At 48.0% G+C, this 14,528-nt stretch overlaps 2 protein-coding genes across 3 annotated transcripts in view; one reads left to right on the plus strand and one right to left on the minus strand.

The window, feature by feature from the left end:
• The window catches only part of CRYBB2 (crystallin beta B2), a 679,427-nt gene that overhangs the window by 184,813 nt on the left and 480,086 nt on the right, over nt 1-14,528 (plus strand). The gene's annotated exons all lie outside the window — the stretch shown is intronic.
• KIAA1671 (KIAA1671 ortholog) overlaps nt 1-14,528 on the minus strand; it is a 247,451-nt gene that overhangs the window by 153,610 nt on the left and 79,313 nt on the right. For both annotated transcript variants that reach the window (XM_032139557.2, XM_032139558.2), the window contains 2 exons: nt 11,592-11,679; nt 2,739-5,507 (listed from right to left, as the gene is read on the minus strand). In XM_032139557.2, the coding sequence (XP_031995448.1) occupies nt 2,739-5,507; nt 11,592-11,679 (2,857 nt within the window). The remainder of the gene's footprint in view (nt 1-2,738; nt 5,508-11,591; nt 11,680-14,528) is intronic.

The following is a 14,528-nucleotide window of genomic DNA, read 5'->3' on the forward strand; positions in this document are numbered from 1 at the left end:
TGACTCCATCACTTACCCACTCTTAACTGGAGGCAAATCCTCACCGCATGATCGTTACTGACTGTATCCCAGTGTTTCCTTTCTGCAGCATCCACTTCCAGACTGGCCGCCTAGTCCCTTTTACAGATAAGAAAACTCAGGTGCAGGGAGGTGAAAGGTTTTGCCCTGCATCACTCAGCTGCAAGTGGAAAAGGTGGAATCTGCAGCCTGATTTGCTGATGCCACGTCACACAGGGCGGTGCTAAGTCAGTTTCCATATGTCCCCCACAACATCCTATGCTCTTCCCACCTCCAAACCTTTATCCATGCTGTGCCCTGCTGAGAATGCCCTCACCTCCCCTCATCAGCCCACCCAAAAGCATGGCCATCCCTCAAGCTTGGGCTGAGACCACCAACTCCTCCAGGACACCTTGGGCCTCCTCTTCAGTGCCTCCCTCTGCACCCCATCACTCCCCAGTCTTGGATCACAATGGCCCATCTCCCCACAGAGATCAGAAGCTTCCAAAGGGTGGTCCTTGTGCCTCAGGTTTCTTCCCCACCTTCATGGTTCTTCACCAGAATGGTCTCCTAGAAAATGGCCCACTTGGGTAATAGGCCAGATTTGGGTTCAAATACCAGTTTTGTCACTCACTGCTGTGTGACCTGGGACAAGTTATTTCACCACTCTGAGCCTCTGTTATTTTTCCCCCCATCTGTACAGGAAGATGATCACACAGCAGTAGGTAGTGTCAGCACTCTGCCCAACACTCAAGTATATGCCAAAGATCAAGAGAAGGGGCCCTCTGCCAACACCCTAGAGCCTCACTGATAGATATTTGGGTAGATTTGAATTTGTGTGTGTGTTAGAAACAAAGTGGCTTATTTGGGTGAGGGTTTCTTCACAGCTATTCTGCTTATGTACCCCCAAAAGGGTGTGCTTGTAATTAAAGTGATCCCTTCCTCTTTCTTCTGCTGAGCATGGTGCCAGCCAGGATGGAAAAGTCTGAATGTTCATGACCCCACAAACAGCCTCAGGCAAGGACAGAGGGATTGGAAAATACATACTCCAGGTCCCTTGACCCCTGGACACGACAACTTCAGAGGTGTTCCATGCTGCCTCCCAGGGGTCCCCAGTGAGATGTGCCTCAGGGGCCCACCACGGCCCCTGTAGCACCTGCCTCACGTCTTCTCTCTCCTACTGGTTCTTCCTGGGATCACCCCCTTAAAAAGTGCTTACAGGCCAGGCAAGGTGGCTCACGCCTGTAATCCCAGCACTTTGGGAGGTCAAGGCGGGCAGATCACGAGGTCAGAGTTCAAGACCAGCCTGGCCAAAATAGTGAAACCCCGTCTCTACTAAAAAAAAAAAAAAATACAAAAAATTAGCCGGGTATGGTGGCGGGCTCCTGTAATCCCAGCTACTTGGGAGGCTGAGGCAGGAGAATCGCTTAAACCCAGGAGGTGGAGGTTGCAGTGAGCCAAGATCACACCACTGTATTCCAGCCCAGGTGACAGTGTGAGACTCTGTCTCCAAAAAAAAAAAAAACAAGGGTCTGCTGGAACCCAAAACCATGATGATCCCACGTAAGATCACTTCTTCACTCATTCAACAAATATTTCTTTTTTTTTTTTTTTTTGAGATGGAGTCTCGCTCTGTCGCCCAGGCTGGAGTGCAGTGGCGCAATCTCAGCTCACTGCAAGCTCCGCCTCTCGGGTTCACGCCATTCTCCTGCCTCAGCCTCTCCAAGTAGCTGGGACTACAGGCGCCCACCACCACGCCCGGCTAATTTTTTGTATTTTTTAGTAGAGATGGGGTTTCACCATGGTCTCAATCTCCTGACCTCGTGATCCGCCCCCCTCAGCCTCCCAAAGTGCTAGGATTACAAGCGTGAGCCACCGCGCCCAGCCAACAAATATTTCTTGAACATTCACAGTATGTCATGCATGATGCTGGATTCTGGGGACATAATAATGAACAGGATACAACAGGCTATTATACAGCAGGAGCACAATAAAGCTACCATTGATATCTATCATTATTGTCACTGTAGGACAGAAGTGTAAAACAGGTGGCCCACGCGCTGCATGGGGCTAGCAGACAAGTCTTGTTTGGGCTGAACAGCATTTTTAAAAATAAGTCCTCCTCATTTCCTAATGGGAGGATTACACATAAAAATCTAGATTGTCAGATTCTCTTGATAAATGAGGTTTGCCATCTCAAGGCCAGCATTCCTGCCTATGAAGAACCACCTGGGCCAGGCGTGGTGGCACACGCCTGTCACCCCAGCACTTTGGGAGGCCGAGGCGGGAGGATCACTTGAGCCCAGGAGTTTGAGACCAGCCTGGGCAACACGGCAAAACCCTGTCTCTACAAAAAAATAAAAAATTAGCCAAGCATGGTGGTGCATGCCTGTCATCCCAGCTATTTGGGAGGCTGAGGCAGGAGGATGGCTTGAGCCCAGGAGATTATGGCTGCAGTGAGCCATGATCGTGGCACTGCACTCCAGCCTGGACAACTAAGCAAGACCCTTTGTTTCAAACAAACAAACAAAAGAACCAGGTAGGACCAAGCAGCAGTTGTCCAGTTCAGATAGGGCATGAGCTCTCCATTTGCCACAATCCACACCCCTCCCTGGAGCCTCATACCCAGCCTGACTCCACTCATTTATGTACCCATGTGGGCCACACAAAATCTGAGTTTCAGCCCCCTAGGCTAGATGTTTAAACCATGTTTGACAAAATTAAAGAGTCTTGGTACTTACCTTGTGAATGTCTCCAGTCCCTGACTCCCACCAACAGGGTCCCATTTTGGCCTCCAAATTCTCTCCAGTAAGGCTGGGCCTCCCTTTGGGCTGCTCTCGCCTCCTCTCTCTGGCTTCATGCATGATGGACAGGCCCTCTCGGATGTTGGCAGGGGGCCCCTTCTCTGAGTAGGCCCTCTTGATATCCAGCAGCACCCGTCCACAGTCACGTGGGTGGTCACCCCACTGGGCCACACTGCCCTCCTCTCCCCGCCCGGTGGATTTCCTTGGGGTCCCTTTCTTCTGGTCAGTGGGGGGCGATTTGGGTGACACTCTGACCCCACTGCCTGGATCCTCCCGAGCAGAGGGCTTTGACTCAGCCGGGTAATTCTGACACTTTGCAACGTGATGTTTACTGGCAAAGGCCTTTCTGTCATCCTCAGTGAACCCCATTTTTTTCCTGGGATCCGCAGGTATAGGAGAGCCCCCTGGATACTTTTCAGAAGGAGCCGAGGGTGGCAGAGCCCAGAAGGGAGGGCTAGATTTGGTGCCCATGGCTGTCTCTGAGGGATCTACCAGCTGCTTGCCTAAGCCAGGAGTGAAACTGTGGTTTATTTCGGCAGAGCTGGCCGGTTTCCAGAGACCCCCGGTATCGGTCATCTCCTTCAGGCTCCTCCTTCTCTGCTCCAGCCCACCTGGCTGAACAGGCCTCTCCCGAGGCAACGTACTGGGCTCCGCGGTGGGACTCCTCCTCCTCTCCTGAGCCTCCCCAGGGACTTTCAGTGACAGCTCCTGGTACTCAGCCATCAGGGCGTCAATGTCAAGAACACTGGATCTGTAGCCGTCTCTGATTTTACCTGGGAACGTCTCACTGATCACATCAGTCTTCCTTCTCACAGGGAGATCTTTTGGACGACTCCTCAGAGTCGGGGTGGTTTGGGGAGCTCCGCCGCTGGGGGACATCTTGTTCGTACTTTCCTTCCGATCATTTTGAGGACGAGGGCCATCTTCTGATCCCCGATGACTCCATAAGGCATCCACATCAATGATTCTTCCATTGAAAGGGTCCAGACTCCTGGCCCCAAGAGATGATGGACGGTCTGGTGGCTTCAGAGTTTTTAAAATGCTTGCATTTTCATGCTCTCGTCCCTTTGTCCAGTTTTTACTGCCTGCCATCTCCAATGCCTCTTCATGACCAAGAGAAACCAAAGTGGATGTTAAAGAATGAGGAGATGAGGGTGGAGTGATTTTTCTAGAATGTTCCAGCAAGCTTTCAGCTCCTGACAGAACCACACCCTTTGCCTTTTGAGTATTGGGAATCTGATAGGTGACTGCAAAAAATGTCGCCTTGGGTTCCACAGGTGACCCTTGCTTCACTGCTGGGGAGGTCTGGTCCCGTGAAGCGCCTGGGTTTACCTCCTGGGTCTCTACCCTGTAGTGGGATAGTTGAGGTTTTCTTAAGGCACTGGCTGTGGGGCTCACATAATCTGTTCGCCTGTGCCCCACATGTAGAGAGTCCTCTGGGACGAGAGAACTGAATGTATCAAATTTCACGTTGGGGGGTAAAGTCCGCCGCCGCCATCTGTCCATTCTCTGGTCCCTGGGGCTGGCTTTCCGCATTCTGACTGCAGGCTGTGGCACCTGGGCCGGCCCTGGATCACCCTCCCTGGCAGCTACAACGAAGGGCCCTTTCTGCACAGCAAATGCATCTGGATGTGTTCGTGCGTGGGAGTCAGAAGGCCCATTCGTAGCCCTGGAAGGAGGATCGAGGGGGCATCCCTGGGGTGGGCCTCTTGCTCCGACTCCTGGCTTGCTTCTGGCCCCCTCTGGCCCCTCATGCTGGCTTTCCCAGACGGCAGCCTTGATAGCCCTGATGGAGGTGGCCCCGGGAGCACAGTGCTCTTCACTGACCGCCACGGTGGCTTTGTGTGAGCTCACCACTGCCCCGTCTGTCCATTTGGGCAACGGGCAATTGCCCCCAAACTTTGGCCCACTAGCCTCAGGCATGCCTCGAGCTTCCCAAATCAAACTGGCCCTTTGGACAGACCCTGCCTGACCTTCCAAACCACACTCCAGGTCAGCAGGGGTGACCTCCTGGGACAGCTGCCTGTCCTTCAGTGAGAGCCAAGACCTGCGGCTGCGAAGCGTGACTGCTTTCTCCTCCGGTGCCGGTGAGATGGCCTCGCTGTGCACACGCTCTCCCACTGCATGCACAATGTCGTATCTGGGCTCAATTCTCTGGGATGTGGGAGGATTTTCCAAGTGTTTGAGGAAGGTGTTATTATTGAGGTTTTCAGCCAAAGGGTATTTGTCCCGGAGAGGCGTGTGATATGGTCTCAGTTCACCGTTCAAAAGGGTGGTTGGTCCCAATTTCTCTGTCTCGGGATTGTCAAACCCTTTGGAGTTCTCTTTCTTGAGTTTTGTCATGTCTGGTGGGTCCCTGCCCAGCCAAGAGACCATCTCAGGCCTCGGCCTGGGTTCTGAGACACGGGCATCGGCCGTGTCACCAGGGGGTGTGGTGGAAAGACAACGTCCCGACTGGTCAGCCACTGTGTGTCTCTCCACGTGGTGCTCAAACACTGTGGCCCACACAGTCTGGAAGCTCCGGTCATCCTCTGGAGTGACGTCAGAAGGGCACGGGGCCTCCACTGAGCTTCTACCGTGACAGGTGTCGGGGTCTTGGTTAGAGCTAACCTTCTGCTCCGTCTGCCTGGACTTCTCCTGGAGTGTCCCAGGCTTCCAGGGGCTTCTCAGGATGCATGCTCCATCCAAACTGTGCCCCTCCTTTTGCTGGAAAGAAACAAAAAGAGAAAGAAACACCTCCGTGTTTAAGGATTTGAGATGGAAAGGAAAAAGTGGAGTAATTGAAAGGGCTGCTTGTATAATTAAAACAATGAAATACCATAAAATTGAAAAGAATGAACACACCCAGTGTGGGTGAGGATGTGGGGAAATGGACACTCAGATACTGTTGGAGAGAACATAAATGAACCTGACTTTGGGCAAAGCAATTTATCTATCCTGATGTTAAAATACTCATTTCCTTTTATCCGGCCAAGTTCCTCCCAGGACTTTGTCCACATGCACAAGTCTACACAAACAAGAAAGTTGAGACAGCACCATTGGTACAAACAAAAGAACACAGAAACAATCTGAATGCTCACTGGAAAGGCATTGGCAAAATTTCGATTATCTCCAAACGATGGACTACTGCACAGGCATTTGTTACCACAGAAAGAGGCAGATCCGGCCAGGCGCGGTGGCTCACGCCTGTCATCTCAGCACTTTGGGAGGCCAAGATGGGAGGATCGCTTAAGTCCAGGAGTCCGAGACCAGCCTGGGCAAAATAGTGAGACCTCGTCTATACAAAAAAAAAAAAAAAAAAAAAATCTTTTAAAAGGAATTAAAGGCCAGGTGCGGTGGCTCAAACCTGTAATCCTAGCACTTTGGGAGGCCGAAGCATGCGGACCACCTAAGCTCAGGAATTCGAGACCAGCCTGGTCAACATGGTGAAACCCCGTCTCTACTAAAAATACTAGCTGGATGTGGTGGCACACGGCTGTAATCCCAGCTACTCAGGAGGCGGAGGCAAGAGAATTGCTTGAACCTGGAGGGCAGAGACTGCAGTGAGCCGAGGTCATGCCACTGCACTCCAGCCTGGGCAACAGAGCGAGTCTCTGTCTAAAAAAATAAATAAATAAAAGGAATTAAATACTGATTAATGCTACATCATGGATGAATTTTGAAAATACTATGCTAAGTGAAAGAAGCCAGTCAAATAGCTATGTAAGACTCCATTTATATACAGCATATATACAAATATAAATATATACACACATCATAGGTAAATCCATAGAGACACAAAGTGGATTAGTGGATGCCTGGGAATGGGAAATGAGGACACAAGGTTTCCATTTGAGGTGATAGAAGATTCTGGAACTAGATAGTGGTGACGCTTGTGTAACACTGAAAACGTCCTTAATGCCACTCAGTTGTGCACTTTAAATGGTTATAATAAGGGCAGGGGCACAGTTTGCTAACCCCTACTGTAGATGATGGAATGCCATTGAAGTGCTCTAAAAACACTGACTGTAAACCTTTGTTTAAATATATATACACACACACAGATATATACACATATATATATATACATATATACATACATACACACATATATACACATATACATACATATATACATATATATTTTTTTTTGTGATGGAGTCTCGCTCTTTTGCCCAGGCTGGAGTGCAATGGCACGATCTCGGCTCACTGCAACCTCTGCCTTCCGGATTCAAGCGATTTTTCTGCCTCAGCCTCCCGAGTAGCTGACAGTGCAGGCATGCGCCACCACACCCAGCCAATTTTTGTGTTTTTAGTAGTGAGGGCGTTTCACCATGTTGGCCAGGCTGGTCTTGAACTGCTGACTTCAAGTGATCCACCTGCCTCAGCCTCCCAAAGTGTTGGGATTACAAACACAAGCCACCGCACTTGGACTGTTTATATTTTAATATGTAAATTTTACATAAACAATATATGAATCCATTCTGATTGTAAAGGAATCCAAACAATACAAAGTTCAAATCTTTTTTTTTTTTTTTTGAGATGGAGCTTCGCTCTTGTCACCCAGGCTGGAGTGCAATGGCACGATCTCGGCTCACCACAATCTCTGCCTCCCAGATTCAAGTGATTCTCCTGCCTCAGCCTCCCGAGTAGCTGGGATTACAGGCATGCGCCATCAGGCCTGGCTAATTTTTTTTGTATTTTTAGTAAAGACGGGGTTTCTCCATGTTGGTCAGGCTGGTCTCAAACTTCGGACCTCAGGTGAACTGCCCACCTTGGCCTCCCAAAGTACTGGGATTACAGGTGTGAGCTGCCCCGCCGGCCAAAGTTCAAATCATTTTTGTTCCCTTGTTCAAATACCAGTCCCCCTTCCTGGATAACAGCTATTACCAATGGGTTATGATCCTTGAACAGCCTTTCAGAACTCTCTTTGTATCATTTATATATATATATTAGAAAGACTGAATTTTTGAAATTTTGTAAATTTCACAAATTCATTATTTTTCTTTAAAAATAGTTAAAATGGTATATTTTATGTGTACTTTTTTTCTTTTTAAAGGCAGGATTTCAGCCAGGCATGGTGGCTCATGCCTGTAATCCCAGCACTTTGGGAGGCCGAGGCGGGTGGATCACCTGAGGTCGGGAGTTCGAGACCAGCCAGACCAACATGGAGAAACCCTGTCTCTACTAAAAATACAAAATTAGCTGGGCGTGGTGGCGCATGCCTGTAATCCCAGCTACTCAGGAGGCTGAGGCAGGAGAATCGCTTGAACCCAGGAGGCAGAGGTTGCAGTGAGTCGAGATCGTGCCATTGCACTCCATCCTGGGCAACAAGAGCGAAACTCCATCTCTAAATAAATAAATAAATAAATAAATAAATAAATAAATAAATAAAATAAAGACAGCATCTCGCTCTGTTGCCCAGGTTGGAGTGCAGTGGCGTAATCAGAGCTCACTGCAGCCTCAAACTCCTGGCCTCAGGCAATCTTCCCACCTTGGCCTCCTAAAGTTCTGGGATTATAGGCATGAGCCACCATGTCCAGTCTGTTATGTTTATTTTACTACAATAAACACACCCACATACACACACACATAAAGTCTACTTACAGAGATAAAATCTCATCACATGTAAAGCAAGGGTTTATTTCTTAACTATTCCTTTCTTTAAAGTTTTAAACATACACAAAATTACAGAGAAAATAATGAACTTGCCCAACCCATCCTCCCAATTCAATGACAATCAACATTTTGCCACTCTCGCCACACGCAGCCTTTTTGCCCTTGCTGCTGCTGTCACTACAGCATTTTAATACAAATATAAGGAGCTTTAATTACTTAAATTGTATCACTCCTAACCATTTTCAAAGAAATGATTCAGAAAAGGCAACAACAAAACTTGCAGGGCAAACCACCGCCTCCAAGAGTGGTGGTGGGTACTGCCATTCAAAGCCAGCCCACTTTTGTTGGTGATTTACTGAGATGGGTACAAGCTTGAAACCAAGCGCTGGTGTTATTTTTAAAACTCCACGGAAGTTTCTTAAAACATAAAACATGCATCTACCATATGATCCAGCCATTCTACTCCTAGATGTTTACCCAAGAGAAAAGAAAATAGAAGTCCTGGCCGGACGCGGTGGCTCACACCTATAATCCCAGCACTTTGGGAGGCCAAGACAGGCAGATCACCTGAGGTCAGGAGTTCAAGACTGGCCTGGCCAACATGGTGAAACCCCATCTCTACTAAAAATAAAAAAAAATTAAGTAGGCATAGAGGCACGTGCCTGTAGTCCCCAGCTACTCGGGAGGCTGAGGCAGGAGAATTACTTGAACCCAGGAGGCAGAGGTTGCAGTGGGCTGAGATCATGTGACTGTACTATCCCAGGCAACAGAATGAGACTCTGTCTCAAAAATTAAAAAAAAAAAAAAAAAAGGCCAGGCGCAGTGGCTTATGCCTGTAATTCCAGCACTTTGGGGGGCTGAGGCAGGCATATCACGAGGTCAGGAGATCGGGACCATCCTAGCTAACACGGTGAAACCCCGTCTCTATCAAAAATACAAAAAAATTAGACGGGCGTGGTGGCAGGCATCTGTAGTCCCAGCTACTCAGGAGGCTGAGGCAGGAGAATGGCATGACCCCGGGAGGCGGAGCTTGCAGTGAGCCAAGATCGCGCCAGTGCACTCCAGCCTGGGCAACAGAGCGAGACTCCATCTCAAAAATAAAAAATAATAAAAAATAATAATACATTAAAAAATTAAAAAATAAAAAGAAAAGAAAAGAAATAGAAGCTCTTACAAAGCCTTGTCCACAAATGTTCACAGCAGCTTCACTGGTAATTGCCCCAAACTGGTAACAACCCAATTGTTCATCAAAAGGTGAATGGATAAACAAATTGTGGTCTACTCACACAAATAGAATACTAGTCAGCAACAGAAAGGAATGAACTACTGATACATGCTACACCATGAATGATCTCAACATACTTACTGAGTGAAGAAGCAAGGGCAAAAAAAAAAAAAAAAGGAGGACTGCTTCCATTTATATTAAAGTCTAGAAAATGCAAACTAATCTACACGGACAGAAAGCAGACCTGTGATGGGCTGGGAAGAGCAGGGGAAGGGAGAGATTACAACATGGCGGCCAGGTGTGGTGGCTCACACTTGTAATCCCAGCACTTTGGGAGGCCGAGGTGGGTGGATCACTTGAGGTCAGGTGTTCAAGACCAGCCTGGCCAACATAGCGAAACCCCGTCTCTACTAAAGATACAAAAATTAGCCAGGCGTGGTAGTGGGTGCCTGTAATAACAGCTACTCGGGAGGCTGAGGCAGGAGAATCACTTGAACCTGGGAGGCGGATGTTGCTGTGAGCCAAGATCGCACCACTGCACTCTAGCCTGGGTGACAAGCAAAACTCTGTTTCCAAAGAAAAACAACAAAGTGGCATGAGGCACCTTTTGCATGTGATGGAGATGTTCGCTATTCTGACTGTGATGGTGGTTTCACAAGTGTACACACATAGGGAACTCACCAAGTTGAATGTGTTAAATCTGTGCTCTTTCCTGTATGTCAATTGTATCTCAATTAAAGCTGTTTTTAAAAAAACTGGGCCGGGCGCAGTGGCTCACACCTGTAATCCCAGCAGTTTGGGAGGCCGAAGTGGGCAGATCATGAGGTCAGGAGATCGAGACCATCCTGGCTAACATGGTGAAACCACATCTCTACTAAAAATACAAAAGAAATTAGCCGAGCATAGTGGTGGGCGCCTGTAGTCCCAGCTACTCGGGAGGCTGAGGCAGGAGAATGGCATGAACCCGGGAGGCGGAGCTTGCAGGGAGGCGGAGCTTGCAGCGAGCCGAGATCACATCACTGCACTCCAGCCTGAGCGACAGAGGGAGTCTCCGTCAAAAAAAAAAAAAAAAAAAAAAAAAAAAAAAAAAAAAAACGAAAACAAACCAACCAAAAAAAACAACTAAGACTCTGCAGAAAGCATCAACCACAAACCGGTTTTAGCTAGGAGATAATTTTATGAGTTTTCTCTTATTAAAAAGATGAAATAAAAATACTTTCAAGCAATTTAATTGCTGGTAACCTACTTCTTTTTAATTTATATTTTTATTCTTTTAGAGACAAGTCTCACTCTGTCGCCCAAGCTAGAGTGCAGTGGCATGATCATGGCTCACTGCAGCCTCAAAGTCCTGAGCTCAAGTAATCCTCCTGCCTCAGCCTTAACTAGAACTAGAGGCATGCACAACCACATCTGGCTAATTAAAAAAAAATTTTTTTTTCTTTTAGAGATAAGAGTCTCACTATGTTGCCCAGGCTGGTCTCAAACTCGTGGGCTCAAGCAATCCTCCCTCCATCTCAGCCTCCCAAAGGGCTGGGATTACAAATGTGAGCCACTGTGCCCAGCCACCTACTTCTTCCTTCTGTGGCTAGGTGGTAAGTCCGGGGAAGGCAATAAGAACCATTATGAAGGACCTTGAAGGAGCTTCTATTAACATCTTAAACCTAAATTTTAGTATTTTAATAAAGCAGGCACTCCTATATAAGAAAGCCGTGCCCCTCTGCCTCTTTGTGAAGAAAAAAATGCCTGATAACATTTGTAAACAGCATTTAACACCTGGGAGTAGGGAATCACAACTCTTCATGCCAAAAGGGACTTCAAAGTCCCAACATTAGAAGAAAAAATGTTTTATCGTGTGCATGACACGTTTCTGAGTCTTCCCAGGGCCTAGAAGATCATGGAGGCTCTTTCTCCAGCAGCCATAACTGCCCGCTGGTTAATGAGAGACGTGCTACACAGCCACTCCTTACCTTTTCTCTCCGTTCCTTAGGACACTCGCCACTCAGCTCAGCACTCTTCTCATATTTGACTTCGTTGCTTGAAGCTGAACTTGAAAACCTGGTACAGAGATCTGAGTTACCTTTATGGAGCTGGAAGCTGTTATTCCCCCCAGCCCACACACCAGCTTAGGAGGCCAGGCCAAGTAACCTTCAGAAAGGACATTTCCTTTCCACTTACCGTAAGGAGAACTGCCCAATGGGGAGAGCCTACCTCAAACACAGCATTACTGGGGTGGAAGGAGCCCCAGGCTGGGGGAAGACACCCAGGTGCTAGTCCCAGCTCTACTGCCTCTTCAACTGGGGAGGCTTGGTTTAGGCTTGTGACCTCACCTGAGCCTCTGTTTCTCCATCTATAAAACAGGGATAATTAACACCTCCCCATCCCTTTTATGGGGCAGATAAGAGGCTACTCAAGGCCCTAATAGCTATGTGAGGGCGTTTACGGAAGAGTAAAGATGCCCCAGGAGGGATAATGAATGGCTGTTGTTAGCAATGCCAGGTAAAACAGCAGCCCCACCTCAGAGCAGCCCCCAGACTGAAGGGTAGTGGGCTGTCAAGGAATGTGTGGGAGCCCAGGTCTGTCTCTGCCTCTCTGGATCACCAGGGCCCTCTCTGGGCCTCGTTTTCCCCACCTTAAAAAGGGAAGAGGGTGTGGAGCTAGAATCTTTCCATCTCTGGAGAGCTCTCTGGTGTAAATACCTGAAGATGTAGCACGTGTTTAGTTCAAAGCTGGGGACTTTGAAGAAAAGCAAAGGGAGAGAAATCAAACCACTTAAACTTAACCCACACTCAGCAACCCAGGGTCTGCCTCCTGGGATATGTGAGGCTGACTGTCTAAACTCAGAGCCTCAGTTTCCCCATCTGTCGGATGGGGATAATCACACGGCCTCTCCAAGGCTCTTCGATGACATAGTGAGAGGAAGCATATTAGGACCCTGGCATAGGTGTCCTTCTCTGATATCTTAATTCAGGGGTTGTCAGCCCTGGCTGCACATAAGATCGACTTGGAAGCTTTTAAAAACTACCAAAATATGAGCTGGGCGCAGTGGCTCATGCCTGTAATCCCAGCACTTTGGGAGGCCGAGGTGGGTGGATCACGAGGTCAGGAGATCAAGACCATCCTGACTAACACGGTGAAACCCCATCTCTACTAAAAATACAAAAAATTAGCCGGGCGTGGTCGCTGACGCCTGTAGTCCCAGCTACTCAGGAGGCCGAGGCAGGAGAATGGCGTGAACCTGGGAGGCGGAGCTTGCAGTGAGCCGAGATCGCACCACTGCTCCGGCCTGGGCGGCAGAGCAAGACTCCATCTCAAAAAAAAAAAAAAAAAAAAAAAAAAAAAAAAAAAAAAAAAAAAAAAAAAAAAAAAAAAAAAAAAAAAAAAAAAAAAAAAAAAAACAACAACAACAAACAAAAAAAACAAAAATTAGCCGGGTATGGTGGTGCACGCCTGTAATCCCAGCTACTCGGGAGGCTGAGGCAGGAGAATCACTTGAACCCGGGTGGCGGAGGTTGCAGTGGGCCAAGATTGCGACACTGCACTCCAGCCTGGGTGACAAAAATAAATAAATAAAAATAAAAAATAAAAACTACCAAAATAGAAGACCCTCCCCAGAACAAGTGAATCGGAATCTCTAGGGGTTGGGGCCCAGGCACTGGTATTTTTTCCAATTATTCTAAAGCACTGAGGGCCAGTGGTCTAGCTTTGGCTTGGCTGGCTGTCCTGGTTCCCAGGGCCGGGAGGGCAGTCTGCCCAGAGATCCTGCCTTTGCAAGCTCCACCCTGGACGAAGTATGTCAGTGGCATGCATGCATGCCATTAAGAGCCAGTCGATCATGCCCAGTGGCATCTCTCTGTTGTGGCCACTTGTGGGAAAACAAAGAAGAGATGTCGGAGGTGGGCCAAGTTTAGCATATCATTTTTTTTTTTTTTTTGAGACGGAGTCTTGCTCTGTCACCCAGGCTGGAGTGCAGTGGCGCGATCTTGGCTCACTGCAAGCTCCGCCTGCCAGGTTCACGCCATTCTCCTGCCTCAGCCTCTCCGAGTAGCTGGGACTACAGGCGCCCGCCACCACGCCCGGCTAATTCTTTTGTATTTTTAGTAGAGACGGGGTTTCACCGTAATCTCGATCTCCTGACCTCGTGATCCGCCCGCCTCGGCCTCCCAAAGTGCTGGGATTACAAGCGTGAGCCACCGCGCCCGGCCTAGAATATCATTATTAACCAACTGACTTAGAATATCATTATTAGCCATCTGACTTAGAATATCATTATTAACTAACTTAGAACATCAGTATTAACCAACTGATTTAGAACATCAGTATTAAGCAACTGACTTAGAACATCAGTATTAACCAACTGACCTAGAATATCTTTTTTGTTTGTTTTTTTTTTTTTTTTTTTTTTGAGACAGAGTCTTGCTCTGCTGTCCAGGCTGGAGTGGAGTGGTGTGATCTCGGCTCACTGCAACCTCTGCCTCCCAGGTTCAAGCGATTCTCCTGCCTCAGCCTCCTGAGTAGCTGGGACTACAGGCGCCCGCCACCATGCCCGGCTAATGTTCGTATTTTTAATAGCGACAGAGTTTTACCATGTTGGCCAGGTTGGTCTCGAACTCCTGACCTCGTGATCCACCCGCCTCGGCCTCCCAAAGTGCTGGGATTACAGGCGTGAGCCACCACACTCGGCCTAGAACATCATCATTAACCAAGTGACTTAGAACATCATTATTAACCACCTGACTTAGAACATTGGTATTAACCAGCTGACTTAGAACATCGTATTAACCAACTGATTTAGAATAGCATTATTAACCAACTGACTTAAGAGTATCAGTATTAACGAACTGACTTAGAATATGATTATTAACCAAATGACTTAGAATATCAGTGTTAACCAGCTGACTAGCCCA

The sequence above is a fragment of the Hylobates moloch genome, unplaced genomic scaffold (assembly GCF_009828535.3).
Source record: "Hylobates moloch isolate HMO894 unplaced genomic scaffold, HMol_V3 SCAFFOLD_19, whole genome shotgun sequence".
In the NCBI taxonomy this organism is placed as follows: Eukaryota; Metazoa; Chordata; class Mammalia; order Primates; family Hylobatidae; genus Hylobates; species Hylobates moloch.